We start from the raw sequence: 23,009 nt of genomic DNA on the forward strand, positions 1-23,009 counted from the left end.
CTGAGGAGCAGTAAATACAAGAATTAGCCTTGCAATGCAAAGAAGTTGTTAGAGCCTTCAACAAATCATCTAATACCTGTCACAGATCATATAGGACCATCTTCAAAATATTAGCCCTTCGCCATTTTTAAGCATTTGCTTCACTGTACAGCTTAGTACGAAATGTAGCTATGATACCGCGAGTCCGTAAAACCACAGACAAAGACGTTGGTATCACTTACCGTTATCAACTTGAACAATCAACTTTTCAAATACATACTTGGTATCATTTACCGAAATAAGCTTCAACAATCAATTTTTCAAATGTGTACTAAATAAGATAATCAACAAACCGTCGTAAGTTTACTGCTGTTCGATTTGGCTTCCATTTGTTACCGAACTTATATAGAACTAATGACAGTCCATTATCTGTACCAAATGTCATTCTGTTTCTCTTCTACAAATTTGGAATATAGTTGACTTGTTCGTCATACAGTAACTTACTGAGCTGGCAAATAGCTAAAGGAATGAGGCCCATGGATTCTGGTTTTCATTCAATCCATACCTCCTAGTCTACCAATGAAAGGGTTTCACATGAAGAAAATAACACAAATGCTACGATGCGCAGGAGCTCTGTCTTGTTGGAAGATTGCATAGTGAACTTTTGGCTCAGTTCCTGTCTCTGTGCATGATAATTCCTCCCAGTGCTTAATTTTAATCTGACTGTAGAGAAAAAATCAGATACGAAATTCAAATAACATTACTTTTCGATAAATTCAGTTCTTTTTGTAAGACCAGACAAAGTGTCAAAAATGAGACACAACAACTGTTGGAAAGTTAGAATTGACTATTTACGACAGTCATAGTTGCGATGTAATACTTACTAGCGACTACTGGCTCGACCATTATGGCCATCTTCAGATGGTTTCAGAATTTTAACTCTGAAACAGGTCAACTTCGTCGCCGTGTATGGTTGCCTCAGTACAGAAATACTTAACTTGAAGATCAGGAGTTATACAGTAAACCACCTGACAGTATCTGATGATGGCGCATAACAGCAACAATCGATAACAGTCAACATTTAATGCAACTATGGCTTTAATGAATAATCATTGTCAGGTCCTTTTCACAAGTAACACTACGCTAGGGTTCGTAATGAAATTTCACGAGTGATGAAACTATTTAGTCAACCATTCACTTGTGACTGGTATAAATTAGCCGACTTAAGAGCGAGGCTGGGTGAGCGGCGCAGTGGAAAGACGAACCATTCTAGAAAATGATGATTCAAATCCCCATTCGTTCATATAGATTTACGCCTTCCTGGGCTTCTCTAAATCACTTAAGGATAAGGTCGAGATTGTTCTGTCGAAAGGGAAACATTTCCTTTGACATCGCTCCCCAATCAGCGCTTGAGATCTAACTGCCTCGTCATCGACGGAACGTGAAACACTAATCTTGCTTTCTTTCTTATCTCACTGCAGCTTTGACAGTTTTCCATCAACTAAAAATAGACAACTAGACGAGGAAAAAAAATGCTGTAAGTCCTGCTCTCTTTAAAGTAAGCATTGCAGTACATTTCCATCTCCATGAGCGTCCCTAAAACTCCAGGCTGTTCCTGAAAATACAGGAATTTATTTTACAGAATCCGTAACTAAGATCTTCTCTTCTTATTAGTGCATTGCTAGGATCAACCATCAGCACATTCTTGTTCTTCACACTTACTCCTGCATTGCATCAATCAACTCGATAAGGGACTGAGACAGGGTTACAGAGTGTGCCCATTGTCTATAAATCTGTAGACGCTCATTGAAAAAGCAGTTAAGGAAACCAAGGAGAAATCTGGAAAGGAAAAGTATAGAGAGGAGGCATGAAAAGTTTGAGGTTAGCAGAGGTTGGAAAGAACTTTTAAGATTAGTTGAACGAAATGGAAAACGTCGTCAAAAGAGGCTGGATATAAACAAAAGTAAAAGAAGGGTAATGGAATGTAAACAAATTAATTGAGGCAGCGCTGTGGGAACTAGTTTGGAAAATGAAGCACTAAAACTGGTACAAGAATTCCGATAATTGGGAATCACAATAACGGACAATGGGCGAAATAGAGGGGATACATAATGAAGACTAGTAGTTTCGAGAAAAACGATTGTGAAAAAGTGAAATTTACTCACATCTAGTACAAATGTTACGAAGACGTTTCTGAAGAAATTTGTCAAGAGTGTAGCCTCGTATGAAAGTGAAAACTGCACGACAACCAGTTCTGAGAAACAGGGAATAGAAGTTTCTGCAATGAAGGAGGCTGAAGATTAGATGGGTCGATGAAATAACTAACGAAGACGTAGGAATCAAAGTTGGAAGTGACGAGCTTTAGGGCACAACAACAAGTGATCAGTTGACAGTACACATTCGAGCACATCAAGGTATCATCAGTTTGGTGATGAAGGTAAGTATGGAGGGTAACAATTGTAAAGAAATAACAAGGCTTGCCAACGGGTTGTATAGGTTCAAGCGGAAGCAGATTGCAGTAGTTAGGGAGAGATGAAAAAACTCGAATGTGATAGACTAGCACGGAAAATTTCATCATATCGTTCAAATGCTTCCGAACACTATGGGACTTAACATCTGAGGTCATCAGTCCCCTAGAACATAGAACTACTTAAACCTAACTAACCATAAGGACATCACAAACAGCCACGCCGAGGCAGGATTCGAACCTGCGACCGTAGCGGTCGCGCGGTTCCAGACTGAAGCGCCTAGAACCGCTCGGCCACAATGGCCGGAGAGAATTCGATCAAATTAGTCTTCGAATTGAAGATTACAACAAGTCGGAGTCTCACCGTGATGCGAGTGGTGCACGACGGGGTGGAAGCCGGACTTGTCTGCGTGGTACTTGACGGTGCGCACGCTGCCGTCCGCCTCCTTGAGCGAGTACTCGCCCGTCACCACGTCTCCGTCGCGGTGCTCCTTCTGGGAGTGGTGGTCCCCTGTGTGACCGTCAGACACCCCGTACTCGAACTCGTACTTCGGGTACGCCTGCGAAAGCATACAGTCACGTTAGTCACATTAAACTACTTCGTAATTTTATTTGTTGGTTGTTGATAAAAGCCCTGTGTTAGTCTAGTGTCAAAATCAGTTTAGACATGAAAACAGTTTTTCCTTCGGTATGTATCTCTGCAGCAAAGTGTACGCCGTTTTGAAAGTTCCCGAATAATTAGAACTGCGCGCTGGTCTGGGACTCGAAAGCTGCACCTTGTCTATAGCTGGCACCGTACTTAACGACTGAGCTATCCATGCACGATTCACAATCCGCCTCAGAGCTCGAATTTTGTCAGTACCTGTCCCTACCTCATAGAAAATTCATACTTACATTGCTGGCCTTACCACCCTTGGAAGATACGAGGGCTATTTTTTATTTCAGCCTCCGATCAGTGGCGAAATGGAAATCACAGGGAAGATAAAAAAATTTATTTGCAACATTTATCTATACTTCCCAGCTACTACACAGCCGCCACACCGACTTCGACATGTGCCGTAGCGTGGTACCAACTTTCCAGTACCCTCGTCACAGAAAGCAGCCTCCCGCTATTTTCGCCAATTCCCTACGCCGGTGTGCAGCTCGTAGTCTGTGCAAAAATGATGTACACATAACCAGCGGTTCAGGTGAGCGAAGGAATGACAATCACAGGGAGCCACGTCCGGGCTGGGTGGCGGGTGATCAAACACTTCCCATTGAAAACGCTACAGGATCGTCTCCGTTGCACCTGCACAGTGCGTTCGAGAACTGTCATGAAGAAGGAAACACATCACAGTTACGTCATGTAAGCTGCACGAAATCAGGCGAAACCCCCCAGCAGGCACTTCACGCTTGGCGGGAGACACTGTTGCTCTAGACATCTTTACTCGTTCACTGAGCACCCAGAACTGTAAAACGCGACGTGACGAAATTGGATGGGGATACATCTTGCAATACATCTTTGTAAAACTCACCGGACATTCACTTTGGTCCCAATGTCACGACCGAACTGTGGTTGAAAAAAAGTAACCCTTTTAGAATAACCAAATCTAGGAGGCGTTTTCAGACCTTATCTTTCACTGGGATGTAAAATGCTTTGAAACTACCTCGAAAATTAAAACAGTTTGCTTGAAATTTCTTAAGTAGGAGAGAGATAAATTGGTAGAAGTTATGAGGATGAGCCGTGAGTTTTGCGTGGATTCCTAAGACGTTAAACGTTCTAACCACGAGAAACAAGGTTCTGGCTTTGAGGATATTCAGCAAGGGAATTTCATAAGCCCGTAAGTTAACAAGGAGCCAACATTAATTTATAAGATGTTGACCACCATTTGGAACATAGCAACAGCAACAAAATGTTCAAAGGTATGTGAATTCCTAAGGGACTAAACTGCTGAGGTCATCGGTCCCTAGACTTACACACCACTTAAATTATCTTATGTATCTTATGCGAAGGACAACACAGACACCCATTCCCGACGGAGGACTCGAACCTCCGGCGGGAGGCCGCGCAACCCGTGACATGGCGCCTCAAACCGCGCGGCCACTCGACGTGGCAGCAATAGCAACATGAGGGAATATTATTACAAGAGCAAAAGCAGAAGTTACACAAGAATATGGAATTGTTCTTGCCGGTTGCTACCTTATTTTCATCTCCTGACTAGCAAATGTTGAAATCTATAACCACACTATAAATCTTAAAAATTAACCTGAACAGTCACAACCGCAAACAAACTTTTTTTCTTATATGAGGTTACCGGTTACTGTCTGCTTTAGACCACCTTCCAACCCAACACGCTGATCGTAGACGGTAGTGCTGAACGGAGCAGCGCCGGCTGCGGTGGCCGTGCGGTTCTAGGTTCGAATCCTGCCTCGGGCGTGGATGTGTGAGATGTGCTTAGGTTAGTTACGTTTAAGTAGTTTAAGTTCTAGGTGTTCAGTCTCATAGTGCTCAGAGCCAACTGAACCTCTTTTTTTCTTTTTATCGGAGCAGATGCTACGACTCCACGAAACGCTAATTGCTCAAATAGAAACGTTTTCAAAAATTACATAATAAATCTTTTTACTTAATCCAGACCGGGTAGAAAGCAGTTCACTTATACTTACGGATTGATACTCTTCACTTTTGCGCCATAGTTAGCAAAAAGTGGAACTGATACTCCCATAGCTGTGTTGAAGTGATTTTCAGCATTCCTTCACAAGGCCTAATGATAAATGAGTACCCTCATTACTTTCATTGATACTGAATAACTGACTTACAGGTTTGTAAGAAATTGGCAGCCGAAGTCGAGAGAGAGATGGCGAGAGAGTACGCGTTTCGTCTGGAGGGAACAGACGCGTATTGTGAACAGATAGAAATAGCTGTGATTTTTCTTCTCGTTTACGAAACTCCATCGCATGCACGTATCTTCGTTCATAGTAATGGTGAAATGAATTTTTCTTTGCGTGCGCGCGCGCGCGAGCGCGCGCGCGCGCGCGCTTGTGTGTGTGTGTGTGTGTGTGTGTGTGTGTGTGTGTGTGTGTCTGACTGTCTGCGTGTGTCTGTGTGCGCGCGCGTGTGCAAACCCTCAGCTTGTTATGACACAGATTGACTGTGACCCCAAGTATTTCCTGATTTTTGGTAAGTAAAATCAGTCGTTAACTGTGTTATTGAAATATTTTCTGGTTTTCAGCAGGTTAATTCGTAATTTTCGGAAGTTCAGTATTGGTGTATAACATGGATTTTGCATTAATACATTGGCCACAATAATCATGGAATGTCTTGCTCAGAGACAGTAGTGGTCCATTCACAATCACTGATAGGAATTGATGCTAGGGCCTTACCACGTAGTCGACACTGTGTCCTCCGTGACCGTGTCCGTATCCCCCATAGCCGGCGTGTCCCACGGTGACTGGGTGGGCGGGACCCACCACAGGACTCGTCTGGTGGGCGTAGGAGTGGGCGTGGCCACACATCGCCTGGTGACATGTGGCAGCCATCACCGCCAACAGCAGAGCCGACACCACCTGCAGGAATATGGCGTTTTGTAGGCAGCAGCAAAGCGACTTACATTAGCGAATGTATGAATGAACATACGACGTCTATAAATCATTTCGTGCACGACAGTAACATGTGCTAGTAATGTTAAATATGAGGTACGGTTCGAGTTAGTATCTAATTGCTAAAATTGAGATACTTGTACAGGGTAAATCAGCAATCGATGGACAAGCTTTCAGAGGTTGTTCACTGATACTTTATCAGTATTTTGGCTTAAGGTATCTACGGTATCCGGCAGCTCGTTACAGAGTAATAATTTTATTATGATTTATTCGGTTTGTTAGCACCACCAAACTTGTGTATGTGGACATACTTTCACAGCAGTGAAGAAGATCGTAATGTGCAATAACCAAAAGGTACAACACACAACACAGAGTAATGCAACAACCGTCAGACGAAACAAATACGCTTTTGTCACAATAATTTCAGTCCGCTCTCTCAGTGTACAGTACAGCACGTATTAAAGGAAGAACCTTCCCTTGCCGGTAATGCCGACTATTACGATCAAAACTGAGTGCACATAGACGCAAAATGACTGCCTTACACGCTCAATAAATCCATTAGTTTTTACTACTTCTGCGGCTGCGATAATCCCAACCAGGTCCGTGTGAGTATCGACTGGATTCTCGTAAACTATGCTCTTCACATTCCTCCACACGTGGCCCATTAGTGGTGATCGAGACTGCAATGAAACAGCACCACCGTGACCATTCAGTTGTCCTTCAAACTGTATTTCAGTGTCGTTCCTAACATCGAGTGCAAGGTGTGCCGCCGCCCGTCACGCTGAACCACATACGCCGCCGAATTCCCAGCGGCATATGTCGTTAGTGTGTACTGTTTTCAGTGCAACACATGCAGGCATACCACACGTCGTCTAGGTGTAACGACTATGATTAGTAATTAGATCATCCTCGGTCCTGAGTTCTAAACACCGCCACTGCTTAACTGTTGATTAAATACACTCCTGGAAATTGAAATAAGAACACCGTGAATTCATTGTCCCAGGAAGGGGAAACTTTATTGACACATTCCTGGGGTCAGATACATCACATGATCACACTGACAGAACCACAGGCACATAGACACAGGCAACAGAGCATGCACAATGTCGGCACTAGTACAGTGTATATCCACCTTTCGCAGCAATGCAGGCTGCTATTCTCCCATGGAGACGATCGTACAGATGCTGGATGTAGTCCTGTGGAACGGCTTGCCATGCCATTTCCACCTGTCGCCTCAGTCGGACCAGCGTTCGTGCTGGACGTGCAGACCGCGTGAGACGACGTTTCATCCAGTCCCAAACATGCTCAATGGGGGACAGATCCGGAGATCTTGCTGGCCAGGGTAGTTGACTTACACCTTATAGAGCACGTTGGGTGGCACGGGTTACATGCGGACGTGCATTGTCCTGTTGGAACAGCAAGTTCCCTTGCCGGTCTAGGAATGGTAGAACGATGGGTTCGATGACGGTTTGGATGTACCGTGCACTATTCAGTGTCCCCTCGACGATCACCAGAGGTGTACGGCCAGTGTAGGAGATCGCTCCCCACACCATGATGGCGGGTGTTGGCCCTGTGTGCCTCGGTCGTATGCAGTCCTGATTGTGGCGCTCACCTGCACGGCGCCAAACACGCATACGACCATCATTGGCACTAAGGCAGAAGCGACTCTCATCGCTGAAGACGACACGTCTCCATTCGACCCTCCATTCACGCCTGTTGCGACACCACTGGAGGCGGGCTGCACGATGTTGGGGCGTGAGAAGAAGACGGCCTAACGGTGTGCGGGACCATAGCCCAGCTTCATGGAGACAGTTGCGAATAGTCCTCGCCGATACCCCAGGAGCAACAGTGTCCCTAATTTGCTGGGAAGTGACGGTGCGGTCCCCTACGGCACTTCGTGGATCCGTGCGTCGCTACGGTCCGGTCCCAGGTCGACGGGCACGTGCACCTTCCGCCGACCACTGGCGACAACATCGATGTACTGTGGAGACCTCACGCCCCACGTGTTGAGCAATTCGGCGGTACGTCCACCCGGCCTCCCGCATGCCCACTATACACCCTCGCTCAAAGTCCGTCAACTGCACATACGGTTCACGTCCACGCTGTCGCGGCATGCTACTAGTGTTAAAGACTGCGATGGAGCTCCGTATGCCACTGGCTGACACTGACGGCGGCGGTGCACAAATGGTGCGCAGCTAGCGCCATTCGACGGCCAACACCGCGGTTCCTGGTGTGTCCGCCGTGCCGTGCGTGTGATCATTGCTTGTACAGCCCTCTCGCAGTGTCCGGAGCAAGTATGGTGGGTCTGACACACCGGTGTCAATGTGTTCTTTTTTCCATTTCCAGGAGTGTATCATCAGCAATGGCTGCCGAAGACATAGCATAACTAAACATCCTCATTCAAAATGTCAAGTGTGTGCGAAATCTTATGGGACTTATCAGTCCCTAACATTACACACTACTTAACCTAAATTATCCTAAGGACAAACACATACACCCATGCCTGAGGGAGGACTCGAACCTTCGCCGGAACCACATCCTCATTCTGCCAAATGTCTTGTGAAAGAGGAGCGGACACAGGTTTAGGGCACTCTCTTACCCTTGGGGTGGCAAACTTCTCCTAAAGGGGGAAGAATCGGCAATGAGCAATGGTATGAGGATACAGAAGACAAAGGAAAGCCATTGCATTAAAGACGCATTATGGGTATTCACTGCCCGCGTCGCCTGAACTTGCATAAGTGTCTTCATGGTCTCTCCATTGGCAAAAGATTCCGGACTAGTCTCCCATTCAGATCTCCGGGACGGGACTGCTAAGGGAGAGGTGATCGCGAGAAGAAGATCGAATAATCAACGGAACGAAAACGTTCTACGAGTACGGGCGTGGAATGTGAGAAATCTGGACTTGACAGGGAAACTAGAAAATCTGAAAAGGGAAATCCTAAGACTCAATCTAGATATTGTAGGTCTCAGGAAAGTGAAAGAATACAAGCATTTCTGGTCAGATGACATAAGGATACCACCAACAGCAGCAGAACGGGAGTAGGGTTCCTGATGAATAGGAAGTAGGGTAGAGAGTGAGCGATTGTGAACAGCTCAGTGGTAGGGTTGTGCTCATCAGAATCGATAGCAAACCGACACCGACAACAATAATCCAGGTATACATGCAGCCACCGCAAACTGAGGATGATGAAAGAAAGAAAATATATGACGATGCTGAACTGGTAACTCAACACATAAAGGGAGTTGAAAATCTAATAGTGATGGAGAATTGGGATGCGGTTGTAAAGGATGCAGCAGAAGAAAGAGTTAAGGGCGACTATAAGCCTGGTACTACGAATGAGAGAGGAGAAAGAATAATTGATTCTGCAATAATATTCACCTAGAGGATGTATACTTGAATAAGGCCGGGAGATACGGGAAAATTTTTAATTAGATTAAATCACGGTCAGACAGAGATTCCGAACTCAGATATTGGATTGTAAAGCGTATCCAGGAAAGGACATCGACTCAGATCACAATTTAGTAGGCTAGTGATGATTAATCAAGAAAAATCATTGCGCGGATAGTTCCAACGACAAATATTAAGCAATAAAACTCGTAATGAAGACCCTGATTCATTACCGCTGAGCGCTAATCATGCAACAAGCATTACAGTGAGTAGCAGCGAATGAAGTTCGCTGTAAGTCTACTGACACAAAAATTCAAGAAGACATATGTTTAGTTCCCAGTACACAAATCAGATGACACAGATGGTCAACTTTCCTGCAAAGCACACAGCTACGTAAGTTCGTTAATACTGATCAAACAGGAGCAATCTAAAGAAAAGAAAAGTACAAATGTAACAATCACAAATTTTATTTCTCACTGTCAGTGTGAAACAGTACGGACGTGTTGTCGTATGAAAAGGCAAGAGAACATATCATATAAACTTCTTTACCTTGAAGACACCCATGAGAACATCCGCCCATTTGGTATATTCCACAACGAGGTGGGAACCAAATATCGCAGTTTCGCATAACATATAGAACTGCGCCGCTGTGGAAATGAGCAGTCAAAAACCAAAAGAATCTCATCTCATACATATTGCTTTTTATACCTATTGATCGACGATGAAAGGGAAAAAATATTTGAACACTATAGATAAAATTTCACTACGAGTGATCAGGCACACAAGGCACACTGATTGCGGCTGCCAAACATTATAGTGATAACTCATTTTTAACGTTGTTTCCTCTTGACTACATAAAATTATAAGTAAAATTACTACTCCTTTTGAAAGAAACGTCGCTGAAGTAGTAGTTGCCGACATTCTTTTTTTAAACAGCTTTTCAAGAAATAAACTCATCGAATAGGTCGCTATACAGTGCACATCATAGATTCACTAAGAAAACACCTAAGTCATGTAAGAATATAGACACAGAATTTCATGGGAGCCAAAAGAGTAAAAGAAAGCGCTTGGTACTACAAGTCTATTAATGTCACCCCTACTGTCTGTTACACCTTCTGCGAAACCTGAGCGCAGTCAGAATATCACTGGACAGTTACTGTGATTCAGGACGTTCTCTGCTTTAAGATTCTGCTTGTAATACCTAATACCTGCAGATTTAAAGAAAATACAGGAATACGTGGGTCATATAAAGATGTATACACAAATTAGCCAGAACATTATGACAACCTACATAATAGCTGGTATGTCCGTCTTCGACACGGATAACAACGGTGACACTCCGTGGCGTGGAAGTAATGAGGCCTTGGTACGTCGGTCGAGCGAGCTGACAACATATATGCACATAAAGGTCACCTAATTCTCGTAAATTCGGAGGATGTAGGGCGGGGGCGACGAGCTCTGACGCCACGTTCAGTCACATCCCAGATGTGTTCGGTCAGGTTGGGGGGTCAGCACATCAATTGGAACTCGCCACTATGTTCCTCGAACCACTCTATCGCGCTCCTGGATTTGTGACATAGCACTTTATGTTGCTGAAAAATGCGACTGTTGTTGTAAAACATGATGTCGAGAAGTGGAGTACGTGGTCTGCAAACAGTGTACGATACTTCTTGGCCCTCATGGTACTTTGCACGAGCTCTACTGGACCCATGAATACCCAAGTGGATGTTCCTTACAGCATAATGGAGCTGCAGCCAGCTTGTCACCGTCCCACCATACCGGAGTCAAGAAGTAAATCCCCTAGAAGACGACGGATTCGCACACACCAAACGGCATGATGAAGAAGGTATTCGGTAATCATCAGACCATACAACGCTCTGCCACTGCGCCAACGACCAGTGTCGGTGGCACGTATCCTCTTCAGTCATGGTTTTAACATTGGTAGAAGCGTGGGTCGTCAGCTGCAAAAGCCCATGGCCAGGAATGTTTGGTGCATTGCGTATTCAGACACACCTGTATTCCGCCCAGCATTAACGTCTGATGTAAGTTCCGCCACAGCTTGTCGCCTGTCCTGTTTTCCAGTCTGTCCAGCATCCGACGTTCGAAATGTGTAGTGAGGGATGAACGCCCAACTTCACGACGTCTGGACTTGGTTTCACAACAAGTTGAAGACCCTCGCCATAGCACTCTTCGAGCAAACGACATGCCATGCAGTTAAAGGAATGCTCGTGGCGAGCCACCGGGCTATCACAATCTGCCGTCGTCAAACTCAGATACATCGCGCACCTTCCCCATTCTACACACGGACAGTACGCTCGATGGTACTACATGCATCGTGCGTGTGTCTGACTAGCACTCATTCCTCGCCAGGTCACGCTGCTACTGCCTGGACAGGTTTATATCGATAGTAGGTGGGTGGTGATAATGTTCTGGTTGATCAATGTAATTTCTGTCCACACCTGGTAGCTGAGTGGTCAGCGCGACGGAATGTCATGCCTAACGGCTGAGTCGGACAGTTTCTCCGCTCAGGGACTGGGTGTTGTGTTGTTCTTATCATCATTATTTCATTCTCATCGACTAGCACGTCGCCGAAGTGGCGTCAACTCGAAAGATTTCCAATGTAATTTCTGTAATTTACATTTATGTGGGAATATCCTATGGCGAGAGTGGTATACCTTTTGGATCGTTTATGTGTCGTAGACAAATATTGTTACTCCTCTCTATATCAAGCAAATATCTAAATTAGGAACATGTATATCCGAAGAGAGGCCTAAGATCCGCTATCACCTTTTTGTAGCATATGATGATTCGATTTATTTAATACTTTTCTTTCATTACCATACCTTCAAGAAGAACTGATAGTTTAACGCCAAATCAAAGACAGATAAGACAACTGTGATGAAAAGAACTGTCCAGTGGAAGAAAACGGAGTAGCTAGTAGCTATTACCAACAGCAACATGTCATTGTTTGAGGGAAATAACTCCAGGGCGTTCTCCTAGCGTTAGGAACATGAGGTGTCCACGCGGACGAGTGTGAACTGTAATAGCTGTTGCATTGATGTCAATGGAGCTCACCTGTCCATGAACCATATTTGTCCCCAGTGAGGTACTCTGTCGGTTTCTGTGAGCGAACTGGTGCTGCTGTTCTGAATTCGGGAGCATTTATAGATACGACCGTGGCACAGTCTGCGTAAGTCCTCGTAAAAAGCATCCGCCTCCCTTTTTCCGTAGCAGTCGGTACCTGCTATGCTGTGACGGCGCGCTGCCGTTTCTTGCGGGCGATTAACACAGCTGTCAACAGCAGCGGCGAAAGCTCGCGAGCCCTGGACTACCAGGTGACACAATCAAACCGTGCCCCGGACTCAGTTATGACTTGATGTACGAATTAACTGACTTCTTTGGGCATACACGCTAGAATGATTCATGTCACAACGTCTGGTGGAATGCCAGGCATACGAAATATTGAGGGCGCCTCTCACCGTTATTACAGTGACGGAAATGGAGGGTGTTCCACCATGAACACCTTGACCAAACGAAACTACATTACTTCCATGCCTAAGGTAAGTGTTAAATTAAAATTTAGTGATCACAGGGCTTATTTTCACTGTAGAAAAGGCCGTTTCTACAGATGAGAAGTAATGTAAGTACAAGATGGTTGTTTGGTATTTCTAACATCAGAAATTTCAGATGGAGATCTCATAAGACGTCCACATGGGCTTGGGGAAAGGCAAATCATTGTCATGAGTGACGAGGGTGTGTCATAAAAACGGACCACACAGACAGATGTCTGTAGTTAAACAATTGCCAAGCAGACGGTGACGAGATGTACTCAGAACAATAGTTTGACAAGAAGAATATCCAAACTCCCTCAGGAAGTAATGCCTACTATCTTAAGATCGTAGAATTATACGGCTGTCTCTGACGAAGGGAGAAAAATAACAGCTGAAATCCGCGAAAAGCCAGTGTGTCCCAACGAAACGTTAAGAATAGGGTACTAGAAGCTAAGTTACGATCTCGAGTTATCCGCCGGCACCACACCGCAGACAACAGACTTGCAGGGTATAGAGCCAGTGCCAACTGGGACACTGGTGGCAGTCTACGGTGTTCAGCGACGCTTTTCGCCCCTTTTGGCCGTACCATGGTTGGATATGCCAGTTCCTATCAGGTCACAGCAGTTAAGCCGACGCTTCGATGGGGGACACCCAGACCGCCATGCACTGTTGATCTACAGAGATGTACTTAGCGTCGTGACGCCGCTTGAGGACTCACTTGACATCAGTAGCGACTCCAGGCCTCGAAAACTGTATGATGAACTCGCCACCCTCCATCTCCGCATCCGATGACACCAGTCAGCTTAGGTCGACACGGAGGTCGGTCGGTACCGTTCCATCTTCTGAGGACTGTTCGAACGGAATTTAAATTTTTGCGATGGTCAGATCGACGTCAAAGTGTCCGTATACACAAACAGAACGCGATTTTTTAGTTCTGTACGTCTCCGTCTCCTGGAATCATTTTGTGGGGAGCTGACGTATATGACAACATATCTGATGTCGCAGTTGCTGAAGTGATGCTGAATCCTCATCAGAAAGTGGCAAGGATGGTAAGTCCCGGTGTTTTATAAGCTAAACATTAACTCACTCTGGGGACGATTGCTGTTAAAACAGAAGTAATATACTTTAGGATGCCACGATCGCTTTAGTAGAGCATTTATTCAGATTTTTCGTTTCAACAAACTACCAGTTGCCATCTTTGGATCTGCAAAGCAGAAACCGAGTGACCACAAAACTGGAAGAGAAATACCCACATAATATTTTAACATAAGCGGATCCATAATGTACCTTACACACTACACTTTAAAGAATCTTATACATGGGTTCATTAATCTGTGTCACGTAATCAATAGACATTCCATGAACATATATCGGTAGGTCAAAAGTAAAACGATGTTTACATAAATGGTAATACGCACAGTACGAAAAATACATGCCCATTATCTCTTAAAATCCGGATACAGACTGATTGGCTGGTGAACATGACAGATATCACAACCAGCCATCAGGTGGTGCCATAGTAGTAACAAAACTGATTCACAGCGTTTCGTTTAAAGCATAACCACAAATATATGTCCACATGCATGTTTAGAATGTAATTGAACAGAGAATGGCTTAAATAAGGGTACGTTTTTTTTAAAAAAAAAAAGCTATTTTTTTATTTTTTAAATACCTAACTTTACAGTTCTTTCTTAACCATAAAACAGAGTGCTGCATATCCGTAATTATCATTTCATGTCTGTTAAGGAAGACAAACAGGTGTAGAGAGCAAAGTAGTTCGTATTAAAACTTATAAATATATTTCTAGGAAGGCAACATGAATACATTTTACAATTTTAATCTTAATCTCCTCAGACAATACCAACAGTACAGTATAAATTCTAAGTACAACGAAAGCTATTGGTTGATGTCTTGGTGAGTTTAAACAACTGTAGACACCGAAAAGGACACTTTGTACATATGAAAATAAAGTATTCGTTGTTTTACAAAATTTTATCCTACAAACATCAAAGATAACTTACAACATTGAGCTCGTAGCTTACAACTCAGTGTTTAGGTACTAGTTTGGTAAACGAGGGCTACATAGAAGTAGAGGAAAAAGGTAGTAATAATAAACAAAATATCAGTATGAAAACAATAGTACATACTCAAGTATTGGTCTCAAGTATATGTCTAGAAACCACCATGTTCTATGTGTAGGTGCAGCACACACCAAAGCAAGAACACGTGGACGGAAAGAAACCATCATTAATAAAAGTATTCATGCTACATGTATGTTTTTCCTATGTTTTTCAGTACACGATAAAAAGATAATAATGCTTTGTACATACAAAAAGAGATAAAGCAACACTCCTAACGTTAAGGAGAATTGTGCAACAATATGGGTAGAGCACTATAAGTGGAGTATAATATCCTCATATAATGTGTACAGTACAGCACTACAGGTCCAAAGCTGAATGTAATAAGTGGAGGGAAACCTTTGATGTTATGGGGGGAGGGAGTATGGAATGTAGTATGTACTCTTCATACATATATATTATAGACACACAGAGTATTGCTTGAATCAACCTGTAGTAAGTATGCTTTCGTGATCTTACGTTCTAAGTGTCATTTAGTATAAATTATTCTACTGCACAACAGATAATGGCTACCAATGATATTCCAATATGCAATTAATAAACTTATCAAAAAGAACAAAGACACACAGCAACTAGATGTGCCACCATTTGGTATTATATAGCCCGATGTCTACATAATGCATAATGTTACTGGCAGTTAAGGCTTGCATAATAAAACGTATAAAAGTATTTATAAAGACCTAAAATTATGAATACAACCACCGGACAAAAAGCGACCAAATGTGTGACTATATAAAAGTATATATCCCACATCTATTTGGTTTATGACATAAGTGCATAACAGTATTAGCACTTACGGTTTCCATACCAAACTTATTGAAGTATGAAGGATAGAAAAGCGTCCTTTAAAAGCCTAAACATGTAAGGTAGGTCAGAGGCTCAATTATTATTAACAGTTCGGTAACAGAGATATCCTCGTCAAAATCGATAGCAAACCAAGACCAACAACAATAGTTTAGATCATACGCAAGTGATGAAATCATGAAGAAAGTATTTGCGGGTAACGAACGGGGAATTCATTATGTAAAAGGAGGTGATAATCTAATAATCATGGGGGACATAAACAGAGTAATAAGGGAAGTACTAGAAGCTGGAGTTGTGGGACAGTATGGGCTCGGTAAAGGGAATGAGAGAGGAGAAAGACAACTGAGTCCTGCAAAAAATTTCAGCTAGTAATAGCGAATACATTGCTCAAAAATCACAAGTGGAAGAGGTATTCTTGGAAATATCTCGGATTTTAATACGTACCCAGGAGCAGATATAAACTCAGATCTAATTTTAATAATAATGAAGAAGGAGGAGAATGGAAAGTTGTGGTATACTGAAGTACTAACGATTGATGAAAAGCATTTGAAGATCTCTAAGGTTTTAAACTGACAATGGATACCACAGAACAGTAATCGACATCTCTAAAAAAAAGATACTCGCAGAAGTTGGGCAGACATATAATGAAGGTAACTGCGAAGAAACCTTGGGAAACAGAAGACATACTTAAATTTACTGGCGGCAGCAAGAAGTATAGAAACGTTCAGGGAGAGATTAGAATACAGAAACGTAACACAGCAAGAAATGAAATAAATATCGAATTCAAGGAAGCCAAAGCGAAATGGCTGCAGGAAAAATATGAAGATAACAAAAAGAAATGATGGTCGGAAGGACTGACTCAGCGGATAGAAAAGTCAAAGCAGCCTTCAATGAGATTAAAAGCAAGGGCGGCAACACGAAGGGTTGTAAGTAGACCGTTGATATGTTTCTATGTATTCGTTCGACATGGATTGCAAAATGATGACTGCTGTATTTGCTAACGCTTGGATTATGGAATTATTGACGATTATATTATTTTGGAACTGGATGTCACATGAATACAATGATCGTTCGGCAACAAAATCTTTCCTTTGCTAACCAAATGCCTATTAGTATTAGAGCCTACAGTAGCTAGACTCTTTTTATTTAGCTGGCTGTAGTTGTTGCTTGCTGTATTTGCTGTAGTTCGTCTCACGCAGGTTTTCTGTGAGGTAAGCGACATATGAAATGTATAGGTTATTGTTAGGATCTCTTCTAATTCAGTTTTATTCCTTTGTGTTAATTATTTAAAGTTCTGACTGCAATGCATTTGTATACTGTGGGTCATAAATGAATAGGATAAGTTTGAGTTGTATTTGTCAGGGAAAATTCTGTAGGTCAGTTTCACTCAGCAGTTTAAGATGATTCAGTTGCACTTAGCAATTTCATCTCGTGTTAAAGACTAGAGGTGTCACTCAGTAGGTTTAGTCGCATTCAGAAGTTTAAGTAAAAACACAAAAGTTTCACCCTCGAACCTTCCCAGAAAATACTTCACTGCAATCTTCTGATTTTCTTGTAATTTGACTAATTAGTGCATCATTAGAAATTAGTTGTTGTTTACTGCTAGTGTGTAACTGTATACGGAATTCCTTTGTAGTTGTAGTTTCTTATGGTTGTCTTGTATTGTAAAGAGCAAAGCAGCAGTGGCATGAATATGGATTTGCATTAAGTCTCTCGCAGTCGCTTTGGCAACTCATTACATATTGATTATTTTCAGGGTTATTTTATTGTCTTCCTCTTCTTGCTTTCTAAATTGTGTTTTTTCTGTGTTATCGTGTGAAATACTGTGATAATTATGGCGTGTAAAAAGCGTAACACTAGGTTGCAAAGCAGCTTAGCGTGTTAGTACCCCCTAGTAACGAAGTGACTAATATTCAAGACAATAATTTGGTAACTGTGCATAGGGACATGGACCGGGTAGTAAACATCAGGAAAGAAAGTGAAACAATAAGTGAACAGCGAACTATTTTAGATCGATTGGTCGGTAACAGTTCGCCTCATCAATGCGAAATAAGAGAAGCAAATTTTCAAATACAGTAGATTTAAGTTTTTCGTCATTACATTTTTCTCAATTAAGTCAAGACTCATTGTCTTCTTTTCAAAATACGAATATTGCCAATACAAATGCACTGCTGAAAACCCCAATGACAATGTTTCGGTCACTAATCCATTGTTATTACAACTAATACAAAATCATAAACAAACACAGCAACAAATGGAACAAAATCATGTGCGAACAAAGCAACACCTCAAAAGTTAGACACAACGCTTGAACAAACACTTGAAGATTTAACTGCTGAGCTACTTAAAATAGAATCGAAATGTCAAAAAATTTATGAATATCTAAAAACACAAATTTGTGAGCATTTTCAGATATTTTTTATATTTCGATTCGATTTTAAGTGGCTCAGCAATGAAGTCTTCACGTGTTTGTTCAAGCGTTGTGTCTAACTGGAAGCGACTGTTGATTAGTGATCAGTACAAGTTGTTATGACTAACTGATAAAAGAGCTCGAGACCTCAATACAATGGAGAGCATGTCACTACCTGGAAATAACCGACCGTGTTCACAGCTATAAAATTAGTCAACTATCCTAACCAATAAACTGCCTAATCGACAAAAACATTCACTTTCCTAAATGCCAATTAGTTCAGGAATTTAAACAAAGGTCCTACAATTCTGTCTGAGACTAAGTCAAACTCTGTTCAAATTAGAGTCCAAGGAATGCAAAATATATCAAACACCCAACGAATGTAGCTGTACCGAAAAAAACAACTGTTCAAACGTGTGTGAATTCCTAAGGGACCAAACTGCTGAGGTCATCGGTCCCTAGACTTGCTCACTAATTAAACTGAGCTAAACTAACTTATACTAAGAACAACACACACACCCATGCCCGAGGGAGCACTCGAATCTCCGGCTGGAGGGACCGCGCAATCAGTGACATGGCGCCTCTAATAGCGCGGCCACTTCATGCCGGCTGTACCGTCGACCATACCGATGCAGATGCTGCTTCGTTCAATCTTCCCAAAGTGTGTCGCCTTCCCATACTCTGCGACCCAGAGGATCGTGGCCACTGATCTTATAGACCCTGTCACCTCTTCCAGAAAACTGTCGCCCTTCTCCAATTCTCGGCGTCGCTACCCACGAATAGTGCACACATTGGCGTCACATAAAAGCCTCGTGTGATCAACAGTCCTTTACACGACTTATGATCCATAAGTTTGATTAAAATTCTGTTTTTGCCATTAGCCGTGTGCTAAAATTCCACACTAAGAATGCATATAACTATAACTTGAGGGCTATAGTTGGCCTTCTATTCAGAGTTTAAATATTTACAATTTCTGCTGTTAAAGGTGAGAATTGTATATTTTCTTCGTACCTTTACTTTTTATAATATAACTGTGATTACTTAATCATTTTTTTTCCTCTTTCCATTTCTGTTATTAGAATTCACTTATCTTCAACGGACAAAAAATAATGAATCTTAATATCTAATTGCTTCCAACATATACTGCGTACTGTTTGTATATGTGTCTTCATTCAAAAGATAAGTTGCTTTTAATCATTTTTCCAATTAAAATGTCTCTCAAAGCTTTCTGAAGCTGTTGGATTTGTAAGTAGTTCTATCGATATGCCTACTAACTGAGTGTTCGATCTCTATCAAGGGATGAATGCTTTAAAAGTTATAAATTATTTAGTAAGTTACAAGTATTGAAATCTATTTCTCTCTCTATCTTTTCTCATATAACATTCACACATATGTATACCAAATCTGTATACCACTATTTGAACGAAAAGTAGTGTGTAAGGAAATTATCGATAATACGTGGTAAGTATATTGAAAAGATAGGTCAGACTCATCAGCAAGAGGTGTGTTTATAGTGAAAAGCAGCAGAAGAATTAAGTCTAGTGAGGTCCAAAATGAATGCAGTTTCAAGCTAATATGGACATGAGCTCATAGTTTTGGTGGACTTAAAATTATACTCGGGTGTTTATAGGGACCGCTGGATTCAGACACATCAGTTGTAAAGTCATTCAAAGATAGCCTAAACTCGAGACTATGGAAATACATCTACTAGATGGTAATAGTAGATAGTGACACTTACCCACCCTACGCATGCAATATTATCCGGAAGAACCAACAATCTTGAGAATACTCAGAACTTTGTCTGATCATCTCGAACAGCTGGTCCAACAATCGACAAGTAGGTCTGTCCTCCTAGTTACTAACAGACTTCATCGTCAAGGAGATTTCACCCTTACAAGGAGCCGGCACGACCGTGGGGTTTTGGATGTGTCAGAAATTTTGTGTGGTGAAAGAGGACCCTAACACCTCACGTGGTTAAAATATTAGGACGCACTACCAGGAAAATCCCGGGAAAAAATAGATCCAAAGTTTCTTAGGTGCTTTATGAGTCTATAATGTTAGTCCATTGCCGAGCCGCCGTCCGGCGTAGATGGTTCGCACTCGGACTCTTACGCCAGAGGTCTGCGGTTCGATTTCTCCTCTGTCACTTTTTTTTCTCTTCTGTTTCATTTTCTTTTGTTATTCCACCAATTACTCAGAAAGTTTCCCAAACCTACATTGTTGAATAAAAATTATTTTCCTGTTGTCCAACAACACAATTCATGGCGGTGGGTTTTCCATTTTTCATTTAAAGTATGTGAGGCGGAACATTGGGTTTTTAATCAGAATAGCAAAGTCGTTTCGGAAACATTCAATTTTTATACATATAATAATTATAAACAAGAACATAGCATCTCGAGAGATTTCTTCCGAAGATGTCGATGCAATTACATTATTTTCCATCAACAGCTTTTCATAATACATCACTGCGTCCTTCAATCGTAATTTTGATATATCACTATGAATGGATTCCTCAGGAATTTCTATTCCAGACGAGCCACCAACTTCTTCAGTCGACATCTTTGACTCGGTTCGGAATAACACGTTGAAATTTGAAACAGCCACGTCTGTTCACGACGAAATCGAAAAACAAACTGCACAGTCCTATGCGCAGATGACCGTTATAATCCCAAGAGGACCCTTACAAAGCCCCTTTAAACCTTGAAACCCTTAAAACCAAATAGAACAACGAGAACGTATATTTTTCAGTGAATGAAAAATTTTACGTTCTTGAGCTAAAATAATGTTTTAAAAATAATGTAGGTTTGAGAAACTTTTTGAATAATTAGTGGAATAACAAAAGAAAATGAAACAGATGAAAAAAAAAGGAAGCGCCGGAGGAGGAATCGTACCCGAGACATCTGGCGTAAGAGTCCAAGCCCTAACCATCTACTCCGGACGGCGGCTCGGCAATTAACTAACATTGTATACTCATAAGGCACGTAAGAAACCTTGGATCGATTTTTCTCGGGATTTTCCCGGTAGTGCGTCCTAATACTTTAACTACGTCAGGTGTTAGGGGTCCTCTTTCACACACAAAATTTCGGACAAATCCTTGTTAGAGTGTGATTAGCGACTGTGCTGCTATTACAGGGACGATGGTAACCAACGAAATAACGTCGTCAAGATGGCCACAATAGTATTTAAGACTGGTACAGTTGATAGAAATACTTTATCTACTCATTTAAAAAATGAACTGACACCATTCAGTTCAGATCTTGCAAACGCCAGAAATTACGGCTGGAATTAAAAGATGTTACAAACCTCTGTCTGCATAACTACATTACGAGTAAAGTAATGACATCAGTAAAGATGGCAATGAACGCAACCTAGTTAAGTGTTACCATTTGTAGAATGTTGTGGAAACAGAGACGAACGGAGACTACTACACTCTCGTTACAAAAAGGTTACAGGAATACTAACAGAAAAATTAATGACCACTCGTGTATTGGTAACAAGGGTCGTGTGTACTGCTGACAATAATTTTCCCAAACCTTTTATGCTGTCTCTATGGCCCCGTCTGTTGCCGAAACTGAAGACAGCACAAAGAAAGCACAAATTTTAAATGCGACAGTAAATTGATTTTTCTAGGGGCCACTTTGATGTATTACCCAGACATGTTTCGCTGAAGTCTCAGCATCGTCAGTGACCTTTAGTTTCCTGCTACTAAACAGGAGAAGTGATCTTGACTTCTCGTACATATATAAATTTGATTTTTTAAGAAAGGGTTTCCAAATATGAAAACAAACTTTTGTATGTATATACGTTGTTACCATATGCTGCGGCTTTCCTGGTCTCTTCATGTTTCGGGTTACTCTCATTTTCCTTATAGTTTTTCATCTGCAATCATTTAGAACTTAATGTAGAAAAATTATTTACTTCTAAATTTTGCAATTGGGAATGTTGTGGTTAGAAGTATGTGGAACATTCTGTGTTTGTGTTTGTGTGTGTGTGTGTGTGTGTGTGTGTTTGTGTGTGTGTGTTTGTGTTTGTGTGTGCGTGTGTGTGTGTGCTTGCATGTGTGAGTGAATAGGCGAATGGCGTTGGTTTTATTTATTTACCTATTATTATCTTTTTTCTTTTTAGTGTTAGCAGCTGAAGGTTTGTGGGTTTTGTTTAATTATATAGTTTCGCGTCTGTGTGTATGTGTGTCCATGTAATTGTGTGTGTGTGTGTGTGTGTGAGAGAGAGAGAGAGAGAGAGAGAGAGAGAGAGAGAGAGAGAGAGTGAGTGCGTGCGTGTGCGTCTTTGTGTGTGCGTGTGTGGGGGTGGGGGGGGGAGGGGAGTGGGGGGGGGGGGAGGGGATTGTTTATTGGGTGGGTGTTGTCCGAAAGTCAGAGAGCAGAGTTCTGTAGCAGACAGCCGTGGATTCATTTATTATTTGCTTTCCTTCGACTACAGCTTTTTGTATTTTGTAGTTTTCTTCCATAATTAGTTTTTGTTGAAGGGTTGATGATGCATTTGAGAATTTTCAAATAGGTTTTGATGTACCTTTTAATGCTCCTCTGTGTTCGTTTCTACTTGTCTACCCTGTATAAACTGATTTGCAGTCCTGACAGATCAGCTAGTAGATACCAGGTATGTTGTGCTTGTCTGTGTTTGTATTGGTTGACCTTTGTTTCCACTGCATTGATTTATTTGTTCCGTAGTCAATTTT

At 42.0% G+C, this 23,009-nt stretch overlaps 1 protein-coding gene across 1 annotated transcript in view; it reads right to left on the reverse strand.

Annotated features, from left to right (window-relative positions):
- Positions 1-12,541, reverse strand: part of LOC126285398 (cuticle protein 8-like) — a 48,343-nt gene extending 35,802 nt beyond the window's left edge. Inside the window, exons 1-2 of the mRNA XM_049984742.1 lie at positions 12,486-12,541; positions 5,807-5,989 (exon numbers count right to left, since the gene is read on the reverse strand). Of these exons, the coding sequence (XP_049840699.1) occupies positions 5,807-5,989; positions 12,486-12,500 (198 nt within the window). The 5' untranslated portion in view covers positions 12,501-12,541. The remainder of the gene's footprint in view (positions 1-5,806; positions 5,990-12,485) is intronic.
- Between the last annotated feature and the right edge of the window lie 10,468 nt (positions 12,542-23,009).

Source organism: Schistocerca gregaria, chromosome 8 (assembly GCF_023897955.1).
Source record: "Schistocerca gregaria isolate iqSchGreg1 chromosome 8, iqSchGreg1.2, whole genome shotgun sequence".
Taxonomy (NCBI): Eukaryota; Metazoa; Arthropoda; class Insecta; order Orthoptera; family Acrididae; genus Schistocerca; species Schistocerca gregaria.